At 52.2% G+C, this 15,520-nt stretch overlaps 3 protein-coding genes and 5 non-coding genes across 9 annotated transcripts in view; all 8 read left to right on the top strand.

Annotated features, from left to right (window-relative positions):
- The window catches only part of ALDH16A1 (aldehyde dehydrogenase 16 family member A1), a 43,108-nt gene extending 40,812 nt beyond the window's left edge, over positions 1-2,296 (top strand). For both annotated transcript variants that reach the window (XM_064381052.1, XM_064381053.1), the window contains exon 9: positions 2,074-2,296. The gene's annotated coding sequence lies outside the window, so the exon portion shown is untranslated. The remainder of the gene's footprint in view (positions 1-2,073) is intronic.
- Positions 2,297-3,798: 1,502 nt separating this feature from the next.
- On the top strand, positions 3,799-8,325 carry RPL13A (ribosomal protein L13a). Its single transcript, XM_012460764.2, has 8 exons — positions 3,799-3,867; positions 6,333-6,405; positions 6,704-6,769; positions 6,947-7,048; positions 7,249-7,334; positions 7,510-7,569; positions 7,910-8,032; positions 8,213-8,325. The coding sequence occupies exons 1-8, from the start codon at positions 3,853-3,855 to the stop codon at positions 8,297-8,299; spliced, it is 612 nt and encodes a 203-aa protein (XP_012316187.1). The 5' UTR covers positions 3,799-3,852; the 3' UTR covers positions 8,300-8,325.
- On the top strand, positions 6,447-6,530 carry LOC135276860 (small nucleolar RNA Z195/SNORD33/SNORD32 family). Its single transcript, XR_010344414.1, has one exon. It is a non-coding gene; the product is annotated as a small nucleolar RNA Z195/SNORD33/SNORD32 family (small nucleolar RNA).
- LOC135276859 (small nucleolar RNA Z195/SNORD33/SNORD32 family) lies at positions 7,087-7,170 on the top strand. The gene has a single exon (XR_010344413.1). It is a non-coding gene; the product is annotated as a small nucleolar RNA Z195/SNORD33/SNORD32 family (small nucleolar RNA).
- Positions 7,375-7,443, top strand: LOC135276861 (small nucleolar RNA SNORD34). Its single transcript, XR_010344415.1, has one exon. It is a non-coding gene; the product is annotated as a small nucleolar RNA SNORD34 (small nucleolar RNA).
- Positions 7,646-7,731, top strand: LOC135276863 (small nucleolar RNA SNORD35). Its single transcript, XR_010344417.1, has one exon. It is a non-coding gene; the product is annotated as a small nucleolar RNA SNORD35 (small nucleolar RNA).
- A 3,208-nt stretch (positions 8,326-11,533) lies between the features above and the next one.
- Positions 11,534-15,098, top strand: RPS11 (ribosomal protein S11). The gene is made up of 5 exons (XM_012460787.3): positions 11,534-11,632; positions 12,342-12,473; positions 12,675-12,750; positions 13,075-13,204; positions 14,915-15,098. Exons 1-5 carry the CDS (start codon positions 11,618-11,620, stop codon positions 15,036-15,038), a joined length of 477 nt encoding a protein of 158 aa, XP_012316210.1. The 5' UTR covers positions 11,534-11,617; the 3' UTR covers positions 15,039-15,098.
- On the top strand, positions 12,877-12,963 carry LOC135276864 (small nucleolar RNA SNORD35). Its single transcript, XR_010344418.1, has one exon. It is a non-coding gene; the product is annotated as a small nucleolar RNA SNORD35 (small nucleolar RNA).
- Positions 15,099-15,520: the final 422 nt, after the last annotated feature.

Below are 15,520 nucleotides of genomic sequence, written 5' to 3'. Positions count from 1 at the left end.
AGAGGGACTGGAGACCAAGCTGGAGGCTGTGGGAGGGCCCAGGGCGAGGACCATGCCTGAGCCAGGCTTGGACCAGGGGATGGAGTGGAGTGCATGGGGCAAAGAGTCAGGGGTCAGAGATCAGGAGGCACAGGGCTGGGGCCTGACAGGCTTGAGTTGGCGCAGACAGCCTGGGTCTGGCCCAGTGATGGGTGGATGGGGGCGGGGACCTGGGGGAGGAGTGAGATTAGGGAAGGACATTGAGCTCACTGGGGACCTGAAGGAGTTTGCAAGCCAGGACAGAGCAGCCTCCTAGGGCAGGAAGGGAATGGCATTCCAGAAAGAGGGAACTGCCTTTGCGAAGCCCTTTGGTATGAGAAAGCTCAGGGTGTTCCAGCATGGGGCAGCAAGGAGCCAAGGGAGGTGTGAGAGGGAGAAGAGAAGCTGGGAACATTTCAAATCTATCATTTTGTAGCAATAGCTCGCACATAGAGTACCCTGGTAATGCAGGCCCCATGCTGGGCTTTCTACAACTCAACTCACTTCCTTGAGAAGTTGGTGCCATTATGATCCCGTTTCACTGAAACCAAGGCACAGAGAGGTAAATAATTTGCCAAAAGCCACACAGCTCAAGGGTGACAACCAAGATTTGACTCAAGGTTGTCTTTCTTTATTTTGAGATGGAGTCTCGCTCTGTGACCCAGGCTGGCGTGTGGTGACGCAGTCTCTGCTCACTGCAACCTCCACCTCCCAGATTCAAGCAATTCTCCTGCCTGAGCCTCTGGAGTAGCTGGGATTACAGGTACCCGCCACCATGCCCAGCTAATTTTTTATATTTTTAGTAGAGACTGGGTTTTTTTTGTTTTTTTTTTTTAAAGACAGTGTCTCACTCTATTGCTCAGGCTGGAGTGCAATGGCACGATCTCTGCTCACTGCAACCTCCACCTCCCAGGTTCAAACAATTCTTCTGCTTCAGCCTCCTGAGTAGCTGGGACTACAGACCACCATTCCCAGGCACCACCATTCCCGGCTAATTTTTGCATTTTTAGTAGAGATGGGGTTTCACCATGTTGGCCAGGCTGGTCTCGAACTCCAGACCTCATTATCTGCCTGTTGCAACCTCACAAAGTGCTGGGATTACAGGCATGAGTCACCACGCCCGGCCAGTAATTGATATTAATTTTATTGTATTTCACCCAGCACGGTGGCTCACACCTGTAACTCCTAGGCAGATCTCTTGAGCCTAGGACTTCAAGACTAGCTTGGGTAACTTGGTGAAATCCAGTCTCTACTAAAAATATAAAAATTAGCCGGGCTTAGTGGCACACACCTGTAATCCCAGCTACTCAGGAGGCTGAGGCAGGAAGAATCACTTGAACCCAGGAGACAGTGGCGGCAGTGAGCCATGATCATGCCACTGCACTCCAGCCTGGGCGATGGAGCAAGGCTGTCTCAAAAGAAGTTCGAGTCCAGCCTCGAACTCCTGGACTCAAGTGATCCTCCTGCCTCAGCCTCCCGAGTAGTGAACCGGCCTCATCTCAAGTGTTCACTATTCACATGTGGCTGGTTACTCCCATATTAAAGAGTAAAAATAGGGAACATTTCTATCATGGCCAGGTTCTCCTGAACAGCCATGCCCTGGCACACAGTCAGCGCTTGCTGTGACTGGAGTTGTTTTGGGCATGAGTCTGTGCCCCGCCCTGAGTTAAGTACTTTCCCTCTCCTCTGCCAGGGGATCCTTTTTTTTTTTTTTTTTTTGAGACTGAGTCTCACTCTGTCACCCAGGCTGGAGTGCAATGGCGTGATTTCTGCTCACTGGAACTTTCACCTGCTGGGTTCAAGCAACACTTCTGCCTCAGCCTCTCGAGTAGCTGGGACTGCAGGTGCACGCCACTAAGCCTGGCTAATTTTTTGTATTTTTGGTAAAGATGGGGTTTCACCATGCTGGCCAGGCTGGTCTTGAACTCCTGACATCACGATCTGCCCACCTAAGCCTCCCAAAGTGCTGGGATTACAGGCATGAGCCCCTGCGCCCGGCCTGTGGATCCTTAAAGAATCCGGTGAGACAGATGTATCTATCATTCCATTTTACAGGGGAGGACACTGAGGTACACAGAGGGGAGTCACCAGCCAGAGAATGCACAGCTCGGACACAGAGGAAGTTGGCTAGAGGATGGTCCCTTCCTTGGGCCCGACGCCCCTCTCGCTTCCTCCCCAGGATGGAGGCAACACCAGAACCCAGCACCAGCCCCATTTACCCAACTCTGTACAAAGCCGTTGGCCCCATGAAATGTATATAAATCATCCTTTTCTACCAGCTCTGGCCAGGTCTGTCTGTGGATGGCTGTGGATGGGGCAGTTTTGATTTCAGTCTTGGTTTTTCAGTTGCAATGCAATGTTTCATTCAATAGGTGTTTTCTGAGGTCTCCTGGAGCCCCAGGCCAGGACCGGTTAATGCTAGAGCCCGGATCTGAGTCAGAACCAGCCCAGTCGCCCCAGGTCTGCTAGGCTATGGAGGAGAAGACAAGGGACTCAGCGTGCCTGGGTGCAGGATGCCACAGACTCCTATGGAGATAGCATAGAGGCAGTGTGGGAGCCCAGGGCTGTAGGGGGCAACTAACCCAGGCTGGGAGATCGGAGGCTTTCCAGAGCCAAAGGGCACTGCGATGGTGACAAGCCAGATTTGGAGGCGTTGGGGAGAGCATCCTGGGCAAGGGACCCAGCTGAAGTAAAGGCCAACAGTCCAGAAAGTGAGAAGTTTCTCTGAGGAACGCTGAGCGTTTGGTGCAGCCAGGCATCTAGAAGTCATTCCTTCATTCACTCCTCGATCCCCTGGGGAAGACCACTTCCACCTATTTTACAGATGGCGAAACTGAGGCCCAGATAAGGCCAGGGGTTTGTCCAGGTCAGAGTGAAGTCGGCCAGACACCGGAATCCAAATCTCTAAGCCTAGAATGGGCAGGGCGCCGGGGCTCACGCAGGTAATCCCAGCACTTTGGGAGGCCCAGATGGGAAGATCGCTTGAGCCCAGGAGTTCGAGACTAGCCTGGCCAGTCTCTCTCTATATATGTATAATATATATATATCTTATATATATCATATATGTATCTTATATATATCATATAGATATATATCATATATATATCATATATAGATATATATCATATATATATCATATATAGATATATATCATATATATATCATATGATATATAGATATATATCATATATATATCATATGATATATAGATATATAAAAGCCAGGCGTGGTGGCGTGCCCCTGTAGTCCCAGTTACTCGAGAGGCTGAGGCAGAAGGATCCCTTGAAACTGGGAAGTCGAGGCTGCGGTGGGCCATGATCGCCCCACTGCACTCTGACCTGGGTGACAGAGCGAGACCCTGTCTTAGAAAATAAAGTAAGCTTGGACTGAGCGTGGAAGGGCGGGCCTGGGGGGTCTGGTCTCCCCCTGCGGGCCACCAGAGGCCCTGCAGCCTTCAGTCGCTTGAAGGGGTAGTGGCGCTTTCCCTTACAAACATGGCAGACAGAGCGTGTGATCGAGATTTACAGCCCCTCAAACACAAGCCCGCCGAAGCTGGACGGCCACGCCTCAGAAAAACCGCCTCCACACGCCACGTGATCTATTGCAGGGCCCAGCTCCGGTCGCGGAGGTCCGACCGGAAGTATATCCGGATTGGACAATTGGAAGATAACCCGCCTTTCGTGGGTCATCTCTGCGCGCGCGTACAACCCTTTGACCAATCACAACACAGAATGCTGTTTACGCAGCCCACGTTGCGTCACTTCTACCGCCCCTGTTTTAAGGGATAAGAAACCCTGCGACAAGACCTCCTCCTTTCCCGGGCGGCTCCTGAAGATGGCGGAGGTGCAGGTGCGGGCTCCGCGCGGGCCGGGGCGGCATGCGGCCGGGTGGGATTCAGGCCAGAACGGGGTCGCACCCTCTCGGTTCTGCTACCTGTGTTGCGGAGTTTAACATCCACAGTTAAGCAAAATGGAAGTCTTTTGGGGTAGGAGGAATATGTAGAAAAGGACGGGGCTCTCTTTAGGCCTAGGGTTGGCTACAATGCGGCATTTCTTTCTCGAGGCGAGGGTGATGGAGCTCCCAGTACAAGACGGATTGCTTTACAACTAGATCTCGCTTACCTTGAACTTGGTAGTGGGTGGGGGCCCCGGGGTCGAGTCTTGGCTGAATTGGACCCTCGTGTGTCCGCAGCGATGGGCAACACGCGAAAGTCTGGCTAGGCGGTTTCAGGGCCGTGGGAAACTGAGGATTACCCAAAATGGAAGGTACTTCCATCCTTCCCAGTGCGCGGGCTGCTTTGATCTCACGTGAAGGTGTTAATCGGGGTCCCCTGCAGCTCTGGTTGTTTTAATTCTCAGTACCTTTCTGCGGGGGGTCGAGAAAGCTGTTGCCTGCCGGGCACTCAGGAATGAATTCGTTTTCCTTCGTTTGGGGGGTTGGCGATTGTCCTGAGGCCTGTTGGCTTCTGGAAGTCGAGAGCTGTGATAAATGGTTCCACAAGGATGAGACATCTTCTTTGCCTGCAAACACCCGGGGGCCCTTTTCCTGCTCCTTGTGTAATTAAGTATAAAGTGGAGGTTGGACCTGGAAAGGTTTCTTTGTAAGTAGTCTGGTTGTTGGGGGGGAATTTCTGAGCCAGGCTAATCTAAGCAAGTGGTGATGTTCACCTAACGTGTGTCTTTGTGCCTAGCATAGTTTGCATTGTTTCATCTAGTTAACGATATTCCTGAGGCAGATATTGTTAACCTTATTTGACAGAGGAGGGAATCAAAACTGGGAATTGGTGAGTTTGGGCCAAGGTCAGGACTTTGGGAAGTCTAGATTTAGATTCTTTGTGTATATCTGTATTGCGTTTCAACGCTTACAAAGGACGTGTAACAACAAATGTATGCTTCGTGATTTTGCATTATAACAATGAATATCTCTAATCTGGGATTTTCTTCTTTTTTTGTTTTTCTGAGACGGAGTCGCCTTGACTCCCAGGCTGGAGTGCAATGGCGGAATCTTGGCTCATTGCAACCTCTGCTCAGGTTCAAGTGACTCTCCTGCCTCACACTCCCGAGTAGCTGGGACTACAGCTGGCCGCCGTGATGCTCGGCTGATTTTTGTGTTTTTAGTAGATGAGATTTCAACATATTGGCCTCAAGTGATCCGCCCGCCTAGGCCTCCCAAAGTGCTGGGATTACAGGTGTGAGCCACTGCGCCTGGCCAGGATTTCCACTCTAGAGGAAGCTGAGGTTCGGTGCCTGAGCAGTTTACCTAGGCAAGGAGAGTGATGCAATAGCAGAGCTAGCATGAATTTTTGCCTGCTCTGCCTAACCTCATCCTACCTGAAGTTCGGTTTTCTTCCAAATGAAATTTGTGGTAGAAACACCCTATACATCAGAGGATAGATTCCGTTACTATTCTACAATTGATTGGGCATGGTGGCTCAAGCCTGTAATCCCAGCATTTTGGAAGGCTGAGGCAGGCGGATCGCTTGAGGCCACGAGTACAAGACCAGCCTAGGCAACATGGCAAAACCCTGACTGAACAAAAAAAGTACAAAAATTATATGGGAGGCTGAGGCCGGTGGATCACGTGAGGTCAGGAGTTCAAGACCAGCTTGGCCAACATGACGAAATCCCATCTCTACTGAAAACACAAAAATTAGCCAGGCATGGTGGTGGGAGCCTGTAATCCAAGCTTCAGGGGAGGCTGAGGCAACAGAATCACTTGAACTGAACCCTGGAGGCGGAGATTGCAGTGAGCTGAGATCATACCATTGCACTCCAACCTGGGCAACAACAGTGAAACTCCATCTCTTTTTTTCTTTTTTTAAATTTTATTCCTTTCTCACCCATTTCAAGTCTGAGAAACTACATCTCAAAAAAAAAAAAAAAAAAAGCTGCGTGTGGTGGCGGTGTGCCTGTGGCCCCAGCTACTCAAGAGGCTGAGGTGGGAGGATAGCTTGATCTGGGAGGTTGACCGCCTGTGCAACAGCAAGGCGCTGTCTCAAAACCAAAATACTACGGTTAGTTAGAAGGTCTTGTAACTGGATAATCAGTGGGCAGAGCCTTGCTGGTCTTCATTGAAGTCCTTGCTCATCCTCTTGCTTTGCAAAATACAGTCTGAGCATTAAAAAATCATAGAAGACGTGAGCTACGAGAGGAGTCCGGGCGTTTACACCGCTCACTCGCTGATCCTGAAGCAGCCTTGTTTTCTCAGCCCTTTTCCTCATCTGTAGAGTGGGCCTCGATGCATAGTGGGTTCAAGGTAGGACAAAAGAAGGGAAAGCTTGCTTGACAAAAAAAGACTGTCCTTGTCTCCCGCAGGTCCTGGTGCTCGATGGTCGAGGCCATCTCCTGGGCCGCCTGGCAGCCATCGTGGCTAAGCAGGTACTGCTGGGTAAGTCGCCCCCCCAGAGTCGTCCTGTGGAGCCCCCGCTGGCGGTCGGTGATGAGCAACATTCACCATCTTTCGTTTGAGTCTCACGGCCATGAGATCAACCCCATGCACCGCTCTGAGACCTGCCAGCAACTCTTCCCCAGGGCCAGGGACTCAGGCTCAGAAGTGATTTTGCATTAGGCTAGCTTTTCATTTAAACATGAACTTAGCTCTGGCGAGTACTGCACTGTGTCTGGGGGGTGCCTGTGCAGGCTGTGCTAGAGCCCTCAGCTCTTCGTAACCCTCTCCCTTCTTCTAGGCCGGAAGGTGGTGGTCGTTCGCTGCGAGGGCATCAACATTTCTGGCAATTTCTACAGAAACAAGTGTAAGTGACAGCCTGGGAGGAGCATCGGAGGGGGTCTCCCTGTGGGCTGTTGAGGCTCCGAAGGCAATTCCAGCAGTGGTGGGAGAGGCTACTTGGGGTTTCCTGACAAGATTCTTGAAAGTGGGAGTTGGGGAGGCTGGCAGAGCGGGCAGGCCTCACACTGTGCTGTCTCGCTAGTGAAGTACCTGGCTTTCCTCCGCAAGCGGATGAACACCAACCCTTCCCGAGGCCCCTACCACTTCCGGGCCCCCAGCCGCATCTTCTGGCGGACCGTACGAGGTGAGCTGGGTGTGGGGAGTGCAGGTGGGGACAGGCAAGCGGCCAGTGATGAGGACTTGTCCCACTATGTTCGAGTTTCCCGACCATGAGATGACTCCACATGCACTACCATCTGAGGCCACCCATGGACCTGCCTCAGTGGGGAGGGTGGGTGTCCTCAGGAGCCCCTCTGAGCGGGCCTGCTCTCTGTCACCCCACAGGCATGCTGCCCCACAAAACCAAGCGAGGCCAGGCCGCCTTGGACCGCCTCAAGGTGTTTGACGGCATCCCACCGCCCTATGACAAGGTGAGCTGTGCCAAGCCCGCCAGACAGCAGCCTCACCCGTGGCATCTGTGATGTTCACAACTACCTACATTGTTTGATCCTCATGAAAGCAACACTGGCTGAGATGCCCGCCCAGCTGGGCTCCTTCCCTGTCGGTCCCTCCAGGGCTCTTAGGCCCCTTTCTTACTCTTAACAGAAAAAGCGGATGGTGGTTCCTGCGGCCCTCAAGGTCGTGCGTCTGAAGCCTACAAGGAAGGTGAGTCCCAGCTTCCACTGTGCTGCCTTCTGTGGGGATTTTGGGCCTGCTGAGGGGCCTGGGGTCCCCCGAGCCTGGCAGATGATGTCCTTATCTCACGATGGTCTGCGGATGTCCCTGCGGGAGTGCCGACAATGCCAATGGCTTAGCTGATGCCAGGAGGGGTGGGTGGTCCTTTTCTTTTGCTCCCTCCCTCCCGACTCGGAGTGGTGCTTTTTTAACTGGGGCCTGTTGAGAACAGTTGCGTGACAATATTCCCAACTGTCAGTCACGTCCCAGCTCAGGCTCCTGGGGGTGGGGGCTTAGATGCTCTTACAACTTTATTTCTTTACCCTCCTAGTTTGCCTATCTGGGGCGCCTGGCTCATGAGGTTGGCTGGAAGTACCAGGCAGTGACAGCCACCCTGGAGGAGAAGAGGAAGGAGAAAGCCAAGATCCACTACCGGAAGAAGAAACAGCTCATGGTGAGGGCAGGGGCTGGCGCTGAGAGTATCTCGCTCCTGTGTGGGTCTGGCAGATGCTGTCTTGCCCACGGAGGACTCTAACTGGCAAAGGGGCAGCCAGAGTTGGGGTGGATTGGAGTCCATGTAATGAGGGCGATCCAACCTCTCCTGACCACCACCACCTGTGCATATTCTTGGCAGAGGCTACGGAAACAAGCCGAGAAGAACGTGGAGAAGAAAATTGACAAATACACAGCGGTCCTCAAGACCCATGGACTCCTGGTGTGAGCCCAATAAAGACTGTTAATTCCTCATGCTTGGCCTGGCCTGCCTTCCTCCATCGTCGCCCTGGAATGTGCGGGACCCAGGGGCAGCAGCAGTCCGGGTGCCACAGGCAACCTGGGACATAGGAAGGTCGGAGCAAGGAAAGGGTCTAGTCACTGCCTGCCGAGGTTACTTGAAAGCACTCAGAATTGTGCAGGTGTCATTTATCTATGACCAATAGGAACAGCAACCAGTTACTATTAGCAAAAGGATCCGGAAGACTAATTGGAGGGGCCTTAGTTGTGAGTGGGGCGTCTAAGTTCACCTGGTCATGCACTATACTCTGCAGCTGTTAGAATGTGCACGTGCTCAGGAACAGCATGAGCTTGCTGTTGTACAAAGGGTATTTATAGAAGCATAGACTGGGAAGATGGGCAGCTCGGGTTACAGGCAGTGCCCGTGCTCCTCACCTGTGTTTTGTGATCAGAGTCAAATAAATTACTTTTAAAGAAATCCTGCGTCTTTGCACTGTGTCTGCTGTGGAGGCAGGTGGCAAAAAGGGGATGAGAAGCTTAAAAAACTGTAAAATTGGCTGTGCTAATACACAGAAAAGTATTTGTAACTTGCCCTAAATTCAATTACCCTTTATAGGCAGCATTTACAAACCAAAGACGTTTTAAAACAATGGTGGCCGGCAGTGCCTGGTGCTTGCCAGTTAATGGAAGGCTGCCTCATTCTAATTCAGCTGCAAAGTATGGACCCATGCCCCCGCTGCCAGGCTGCCATGTAGTCCAGGCTGTCTGTAGAGACGGCATTTTGCAAATGATAAGCACTGGGTTAATGGACATAATGCTAGGCCTTACCTGCACTAAAAAGACCTGTACATCAGGTCTGCTAGTCTGAATCCCTGAAAGGACATTGATTGTGGAGCATTTACTAAGTAACAACTGCATAAAATGTTCCAGGTCAAAGTTTGCTTGGGTGGGAAGAGCCCTGTTACCATTTTGCTGATCAGGTCTGGGGGTCATACATGTCATGCCCAGGGTTCCATAGCAAACATGGCCTAAACATGACAAGGTAAACATGCGGGTAAGTAACGGAAGCTAGATTAATACCGTCCTCGGGATTGGATGCCAAGATCCAGGAGGAATCATTTGGTAATTGTATACTTACATGCCCAGCCTTACACCAGAGAAAGAGTGGACGATTATGTGTTGTGTTGATGCAGCAGATAACGTCTGTCATGGGCTTAACCTTTATGGGAAAGTCGAGAGACCACAGTGGCTTGTGTTTTCCCTGAAAATCAGTGAACATGGATGTTGCCTACCGCTGCCAGAGTCCCTGCATAGGTTCCCGTTCCACAGAGACGCCTACTCCAGAAATAACCCATTTTTTTTTTTTTTTTGAGACGGAGTTTCGCTCTTGTTACCCAGGCTGGAGTGCAATGGCGCGATCTCGGCTCACCGCAACCTCCGCCTCCTGGGTTCAGGCAATTCTCCTGCCTCAGCCTCCTGAGTAGCTGGGATTACAGGCACGCGCCACCATGCCCAGCTAATTTTTTTGTATTAGTAGAGACGGGGTTTCACAATGTTGACCAGGATGGTCTTGATCTCTTGACCTCGTGATCCACCCGCCTCGGCCTCCCAAAGTGCTGGGATTACAGGCTTGAGCCACCGCGCCCGCCCCAGAAATAACCCATTTTAAAGCATAATCTTAAATTTCACAAACCCTATGTGAAACTACAATTACCCTCCAAAAGCATGGTCCGTTAGCAAATGGGAAACTGGGCTTTATAAAAATTTTTAAGACTTTCAGAAGACACTTAGGAACGACAAGCCACACACTGCGACAAAATATTTACAAGTCATCTCAACGAGGTCTTGTATCCTGCTATAAAGAACTGTAGGCTGGGCGCGGTGGCTTACGCCTGCAATTCCAGCACTTTGGAAGGCAGGTGGATCACCTGAGGTCAGGAGTTCAAGACCACCCTTCTCAACATGGTGAAACCCTGTCTCTACTAAAAATGCAAAAATTAGCTGGGCGTGGTGGTGGGCACCTGTAATCCCTGCTACTCAGGAGGCTGAGGCCCGAGAATTGCTTGAATGCAGCAGGCGGAGGTTGTAGTGAGCTGAGATCTTGCATTCCAGCCTGGGCAGTAAGTGAAACCCCATCTCAAACAATAAAAAACTCTTACAGGGTGTGGTAGCTCACGCCTGTAACCCCAATCACTCGAGTCCAGACGGGGCAACACAGGGAGACTCCAAGTTAACAAGAATTTTTTTTTTTTTTTTTTTTGAGAAGTGCTGGGATTACAGGCAAGAGCTGCCGTGTCCTGCCAAATTTTTTTTTTTAATTAGCCAGGCATAGTGGCATCTGCCTGTAGTCCCAGCTATGAGGAGGCTGAGGCGGGAAAATCCCTTGAGCCCAGGAATTCAAGACCAATCTGGGCAACACAGATCCCGTCTCTGCTCAAAATACAAAATTAGCCGGGAGTGGTAGTGTGCGACTGTAATCCCAGCTACTCGGGAGGCTGAGGCAGGAAAATCACTTGAACGTGCCACTGCACCCCAGACCGGGCGACAGAACGAGATTCCGTCTCAAAAAAATGTTCTGTTGGATAGCGCTGTTATAGACAGGTTTTCTCTGTGTGTGTGTTACCTCAAAAGTCTTGGTGCTGTTTTTATTTTACTTTATTTTTGAGACTCTGTTGCCCAAACTCTAGTGAAGTGGTGTGATCACATCTCACTACAGCCTCAACCTCCCCGGCTCAAGTAATCCTCCCCGCCTCGAGCTCCCAAAGTGTTGGGATTACAGCCGCAGCCACCGCACCCGGCGAGTAACTTTCATCACACTTCCGAAAGCTTGTGGGCAGCTCCTGCCCCTGACAAAGATGGCGACACCGCCACACATGCTCCTATCACCCTTCGGCCGTCCGCCCTTCAGAAAGATGGCCGCTGCGTCACCCGGTTTGAAGGCCCAACAAACCACGCGGTATCCAAATCCTACGGGAGCCTACGCCGCGCAGAAACACGACGGACTCCGTACGACTCTCGCGATAACAAGTGCGGACAGAAGGCTGGTCACGCCATCCCTGCCTGAATAATCGCGCCCTGCGCAGTGATGGCCTAAGACTTCGCGAGACAGTGTCCACCACTTCCCGCCCGTCAGTCCTTCCCGATCCCGCGGGCTGGTTTAAGTGCAGCCTGTCAATCAGAGTCGCGCTAGAGGTCCCGCCCAAGGCCGTGCACGTTGCCCTTACGTCACTTCCTCTCCAGCCCCTGCGTAGTCGATAAGAAAACCCGGACGGCCCCGCTACTTTCCTTTTTGCAGGCTGTCGGGAAGATGGCGGACATTCAGGTGCGGGCTCGGGGCTGAATCCTAGGCTGCGGGGTCCGCCCCGGCTTTCAGGGGCGCGTCCGGGAGGGCAGGTCCCGGCATCCAAGTTCAAGAGTTAATTCTGGGCTACCGTGATTGTTTCCTAGGGGTTAACTGGGACGGAGGGCGCGTGCTTTTGCGTGTATTTAGATGAATGCTTCCTTTCTAAATCCTGGGGGCTCCTTGCCTTAATGGAGGCTCAAGCGTTTTCTAGTTACCTTCTTAAAATCCAAGTTTAAGAAGGTTTTTTTCTTTAGTCCTCTGGTTTTCAGAGTTAATTCTGTGGGAACGGACTGCTAAGGGCGAATCCAGGGAGCCTGCCGTTTTGATATTTCCTTATGTACTACATAAGGAGTGAATCCTGGGTGGGCCACCTTGGGTCTTGGAGAATGATCCTCGCTGAAAGGTGTCCAGGATGTGAGGGGGTGATCCTGGTTGAGAGGATGAATTCTGCAGGCCCTGGGAGGCCTTCTGGAGCAAATAAATTGAAATAACTCCGGGCTTAGATCTGAGTATGAATTACAGGTAAGGTCGGGGTGGTCGTGTTTTAGAGGGTGATTCTAGGGCACCGGGCCTTGGAGGCCGGCGCTGTGCTGTAGAGCGTGAGGTCTGGGAGGTTCTGGGAAGGTCTCCAGGCCACGTTGCTGCGCGCCCCAAACTTACCAACTCATCAGTTTTCTCATACCTGTAGACCGAGCGTGCCTACCAAAAGCAGCCGACTATCTTTCAAAACAAGAAGAGGGTCCTGCTGGGAGAAACTGGCAAGGAGAAGCTCCCGCGGTACTACAAGAACATCGGTCTGGGCTTCAAGACACCTAAAGAGGTGCGGGGAACCTCAGAAGAAAGAAGGGGATCCTGGCGTTCCTGTACATGTGCGCCCAAGTCGAGTTGCCCTGCCCACGTCTGAGTGGCTGCTCCCAGGGCTGATGGGAATTGTAGTTCACTTCCCTGAGGCCACGCCCCCGGTTCTTTTCAAGAACCACCCGCCCAAGGCTTACTGCTTTGTTTTTCCCTATCCCTTCAGGCTATTGAGGGCACCTACATTGACAAGAAATGCCCCTTCACTGGTAACGTCTCCATTCGAGGGCGGATCCTCTCTGGTAAGTGCGTGATGTTTTTTGGTGTCAAGGACCTGAAATACTGAAAGAAGGGGCTTGGGGCCCAGACTCCTGGGTCCTGGGTGAGGGAGGTAGTTGGGAATGCAAACCTGTGGGTCCAGGGGCATTGGCAGATGATGTCTGTTTTCACGATGGTCTTCAGATACCCACACGGGCACTGCTGAGAAAGCCATTTGGTAAAACTGATGCTGGAAACGGGGGCTTCTTGGAATCCCTGCTCAGCTGCTCTGGTTCCCAGCATGCCTCAGGTTACCCATGGCCCTCTTTTCACATGGGACCTGACCTATGATCTGCCCCTGCTCCTAGGCGTAGTGACAAAGATGAAGATGCAGAGGACCATTGTCATCCGCCGAGACTACCTGCACTACATCCGCAAGTACAACCGCTTTGAGAAGCGCCACAAGAACATGTCCGTACACCTGTCCCCCTGCTTCAGGTGAGCACAGGGGCCCAACAGCGTGCTCAGGCCGCTCTCCCAGCCTTCAGATTCTGGGCCGGGCCAATTTAAGGCCAAGTGAGGGAGGCAGTGACTGAGGTGGTGTCTCTGGGAAGCCCCAGAATCTCAGGATTTGTATATTATTTGTTCTTCAGAATTTGAATGTTCCACAGGTTGAGTATCTCTACCTGAAATGCTTGGGAGGCTGAGGCAGGCAGATCACAAGGTCAGGAGTTCAATACCAGCTTGCCCAACATAGTAAAAACCCGTCTCAACTAAAAAATAGAAAAAATTAGCCAGGCGTGGTGGTGGACGCCTGTAATACCAGCTACTCAGGAGGCTGAGGCAGAAGAATCACTGGAACCCGGGAGGCGGAGGTTGCAGTGAGCCGCCATCACGCCATTGCACTCCAGCCTGGGCGACAGAGCAAGTCTCCATCTCAAAAAAAAAAAAATGCTTGGGGCTAGATTTTGGAATGTTCCCATATACATGATGAGATGTTTTGGGGATGGGACATAGGTCTAAACACGAAGCTCATTTGTTTCATGTGCACCTTATTTACATACCTGGAAGTAATCTTTTGCAGTACATTTTATAATTCTGTGTGTGAAACAAACTTAGCATACATTGAACCATCAGAAAGCAAAAGGTTCATGCTGGTACTCAAAGTTTCTGATTTTAGCCAGGCACCGTGGCTCAAGCCAGTAATCCCAGCATGGTAGGAGCGTGAGGCAGGAGGATCCTTTTGAAAACAGCCTGGGCAACATGGCGAAACCCTCCCTCTACAAAAAATAGAGAAGTAACCGAGTGTTGTGGCGTGGGCCTGTAGTCTCAGGTCGTCAGGAGGCTGGGGTGAGAGGATTGCTTAAGCCCACAAGGTGGAGGCTGCAGTGAGCCGAGATGGCCCCACTGCTCTCCAGCCCGTGTGACAGAGTAAGATCCTGTGTCTCCCACACACACACACACACAAATTCAGATTTTACAGTGTTTCAGAATTTTTGGATTAGGGGTGTTGAACCTGTAATAGGTAGGTGTCTTGGAACCAAAAGTTTAGGGTGTTATACCAGATGGGAACCTCAGAAATGTTGGAATTACACGTTTGTTCATCCCCTCAGCATGTTTTATTTAGAGCTTATCATGTGCCAGGTTTGGTGTTAGATGCTGGCGGCTCAGTGGTGAGCCCGGGCACAGTCCTGTTCCCTCAGAGGGCACCTTCCAGCAGGGTGGGTGGCAGGTGTCAGCCAAGTACAAAGGATGGGAACGTGGCGCAGCTGATAATGGTGGCCTTTGGGCAGGGAGGATCTTGAGAACAAGGTGGGGAGTCCTGTGGGCGGGGAGGAACGTGGCCTGAACTGATTCTGAGTGACAAGGGACCTGAGGTTGTCCCTTACCACTGTTGCTACAGGATTCCCCTGCCGCTCTGCTGGGGTGGGGTGGTGAGGAGGCCGCTGACGACCTGGGAGCCTCTAGTTTGGCTGTGAAAGGGGGTTCGTCCACCCCGGTGGTCCTGCTCTGTCTCCAGCATTGAGCTTGGTGCTTGGCACAAAGTTTGTACGAAAGAAAACGGGAGCAGGTTGGATTGCTGAGTGGAGCTCGGTCAGGGTTTGGCGGAGCCAGAGCAGGGCCTTCAGCCTGACAAGGCGGAGGGAAAGCCGCCTGGGGCTCATGAGGTGGCCCCTCCTGAGGACACGGCCCGACCTGCCTCCACAGGGATGTCCAGATCGGTGACATCGTGACAGTGGGCGAGTGCCGGCCCCTGAGCAAGACTGTGCGCTTCAACGTGCTCAAGGTCACCAAGGCCGCCGGCACCAAGAAGCAGTTCCAGAAGTTCTGAGGCTGGACGTCGGCCCACTCCCCACAATAAAATAAAGTTATTTTCTCATTCCCAGCCAGACTTGGGATCTCTGCGCCTTTATCAGAGCATGGGGGGGTGGGGGTGTCCCTGTGGGAATTGGGCAAGGCTGCTGTGGGTGGGGACAGTGGAGTATGAGCTGAGATGCCTGCCTTCCCCTGGGTCTCCTGTTTTGGTCCTTGTCACCTTTTCGGTGTCTTGAGTATGTCTGATATCCTGGTGGTGTGCTGTTCCCCACCCCCGTCTTTTGGGGAGGAAGTGAGGGAAGGCGGAGGCCCCTGGGTCCTCCAGGCCCTGGTCTGCTCTTTTCCTGACCATGTCAGGTTTGGAGGGGAGGAAGCTGCAGCCCCCTGCCATGGGTGCGTGCTCACCCAGGTAGGGTGGGGTGTGCTGGATGCCCTGCTGTCTGGCTGTGAGCTGTAAAGGTCTTGACTTTAGCCTGGGCCTCTGATCCCTGCTTCCAG

The sequence above is a fragment of the Aotus nancymaae genome, unplaced genomic scaffold (genome assembly GCF_030222135.1).
Source record: "Aotus nancymaae isolate 86718 unplaced genomic scaffold, 86718_ANA_hifiasm-v0.15.2.pri h1tg000028l, whole genome shotgun sequence".
Classification (NCBI taxonomy): domain Eukaryota; kingdom Metazoa; phylum Chordata; class Mammalia; order Primates; family Aotidae; genus Aotus; species Aotus nancymaae.
This window is presented reverse-complemented; position numbering and strand designations above follow the sequence as displayed.

Bases quoted from the DNA above. Each gene is read 5' to 3' on its own strand.
- RPL13A (XM_012460764.2), top strand. The intron at 6,406-6,703 runs GTAAGTCGCCCC...CCCTTCTTCTAG, and splicing joins GGCTAAGCAGGTACTGCTGG to GCCGGAAGGTGGTGGTCGTT. The intron at 7,335-7,509 runs GTGAGCTGTGCC...TACTCTTAACAG, and splicing joins TCCCACCGCCCTATGACAAG to AAAAAGCGGATGGTGGTTCC.
- RPS11 (XM_012460787.3), top strand. The intron at 12,751-13,074 runs GTAAGTGCGTGA...CCCTGCTCCTAG, and splicing joins TCGAGGGCGGATCCTCTCTG to GCGTAGTGACAAAGATGAAG. The intron at 13,205-14,914 runs GTGAGCACAGGG...CTGCCTCCACAG, and splicing joins CACCTGTCCCCCTGCTTCAG to GGATGTCCAGATCGGTGACA.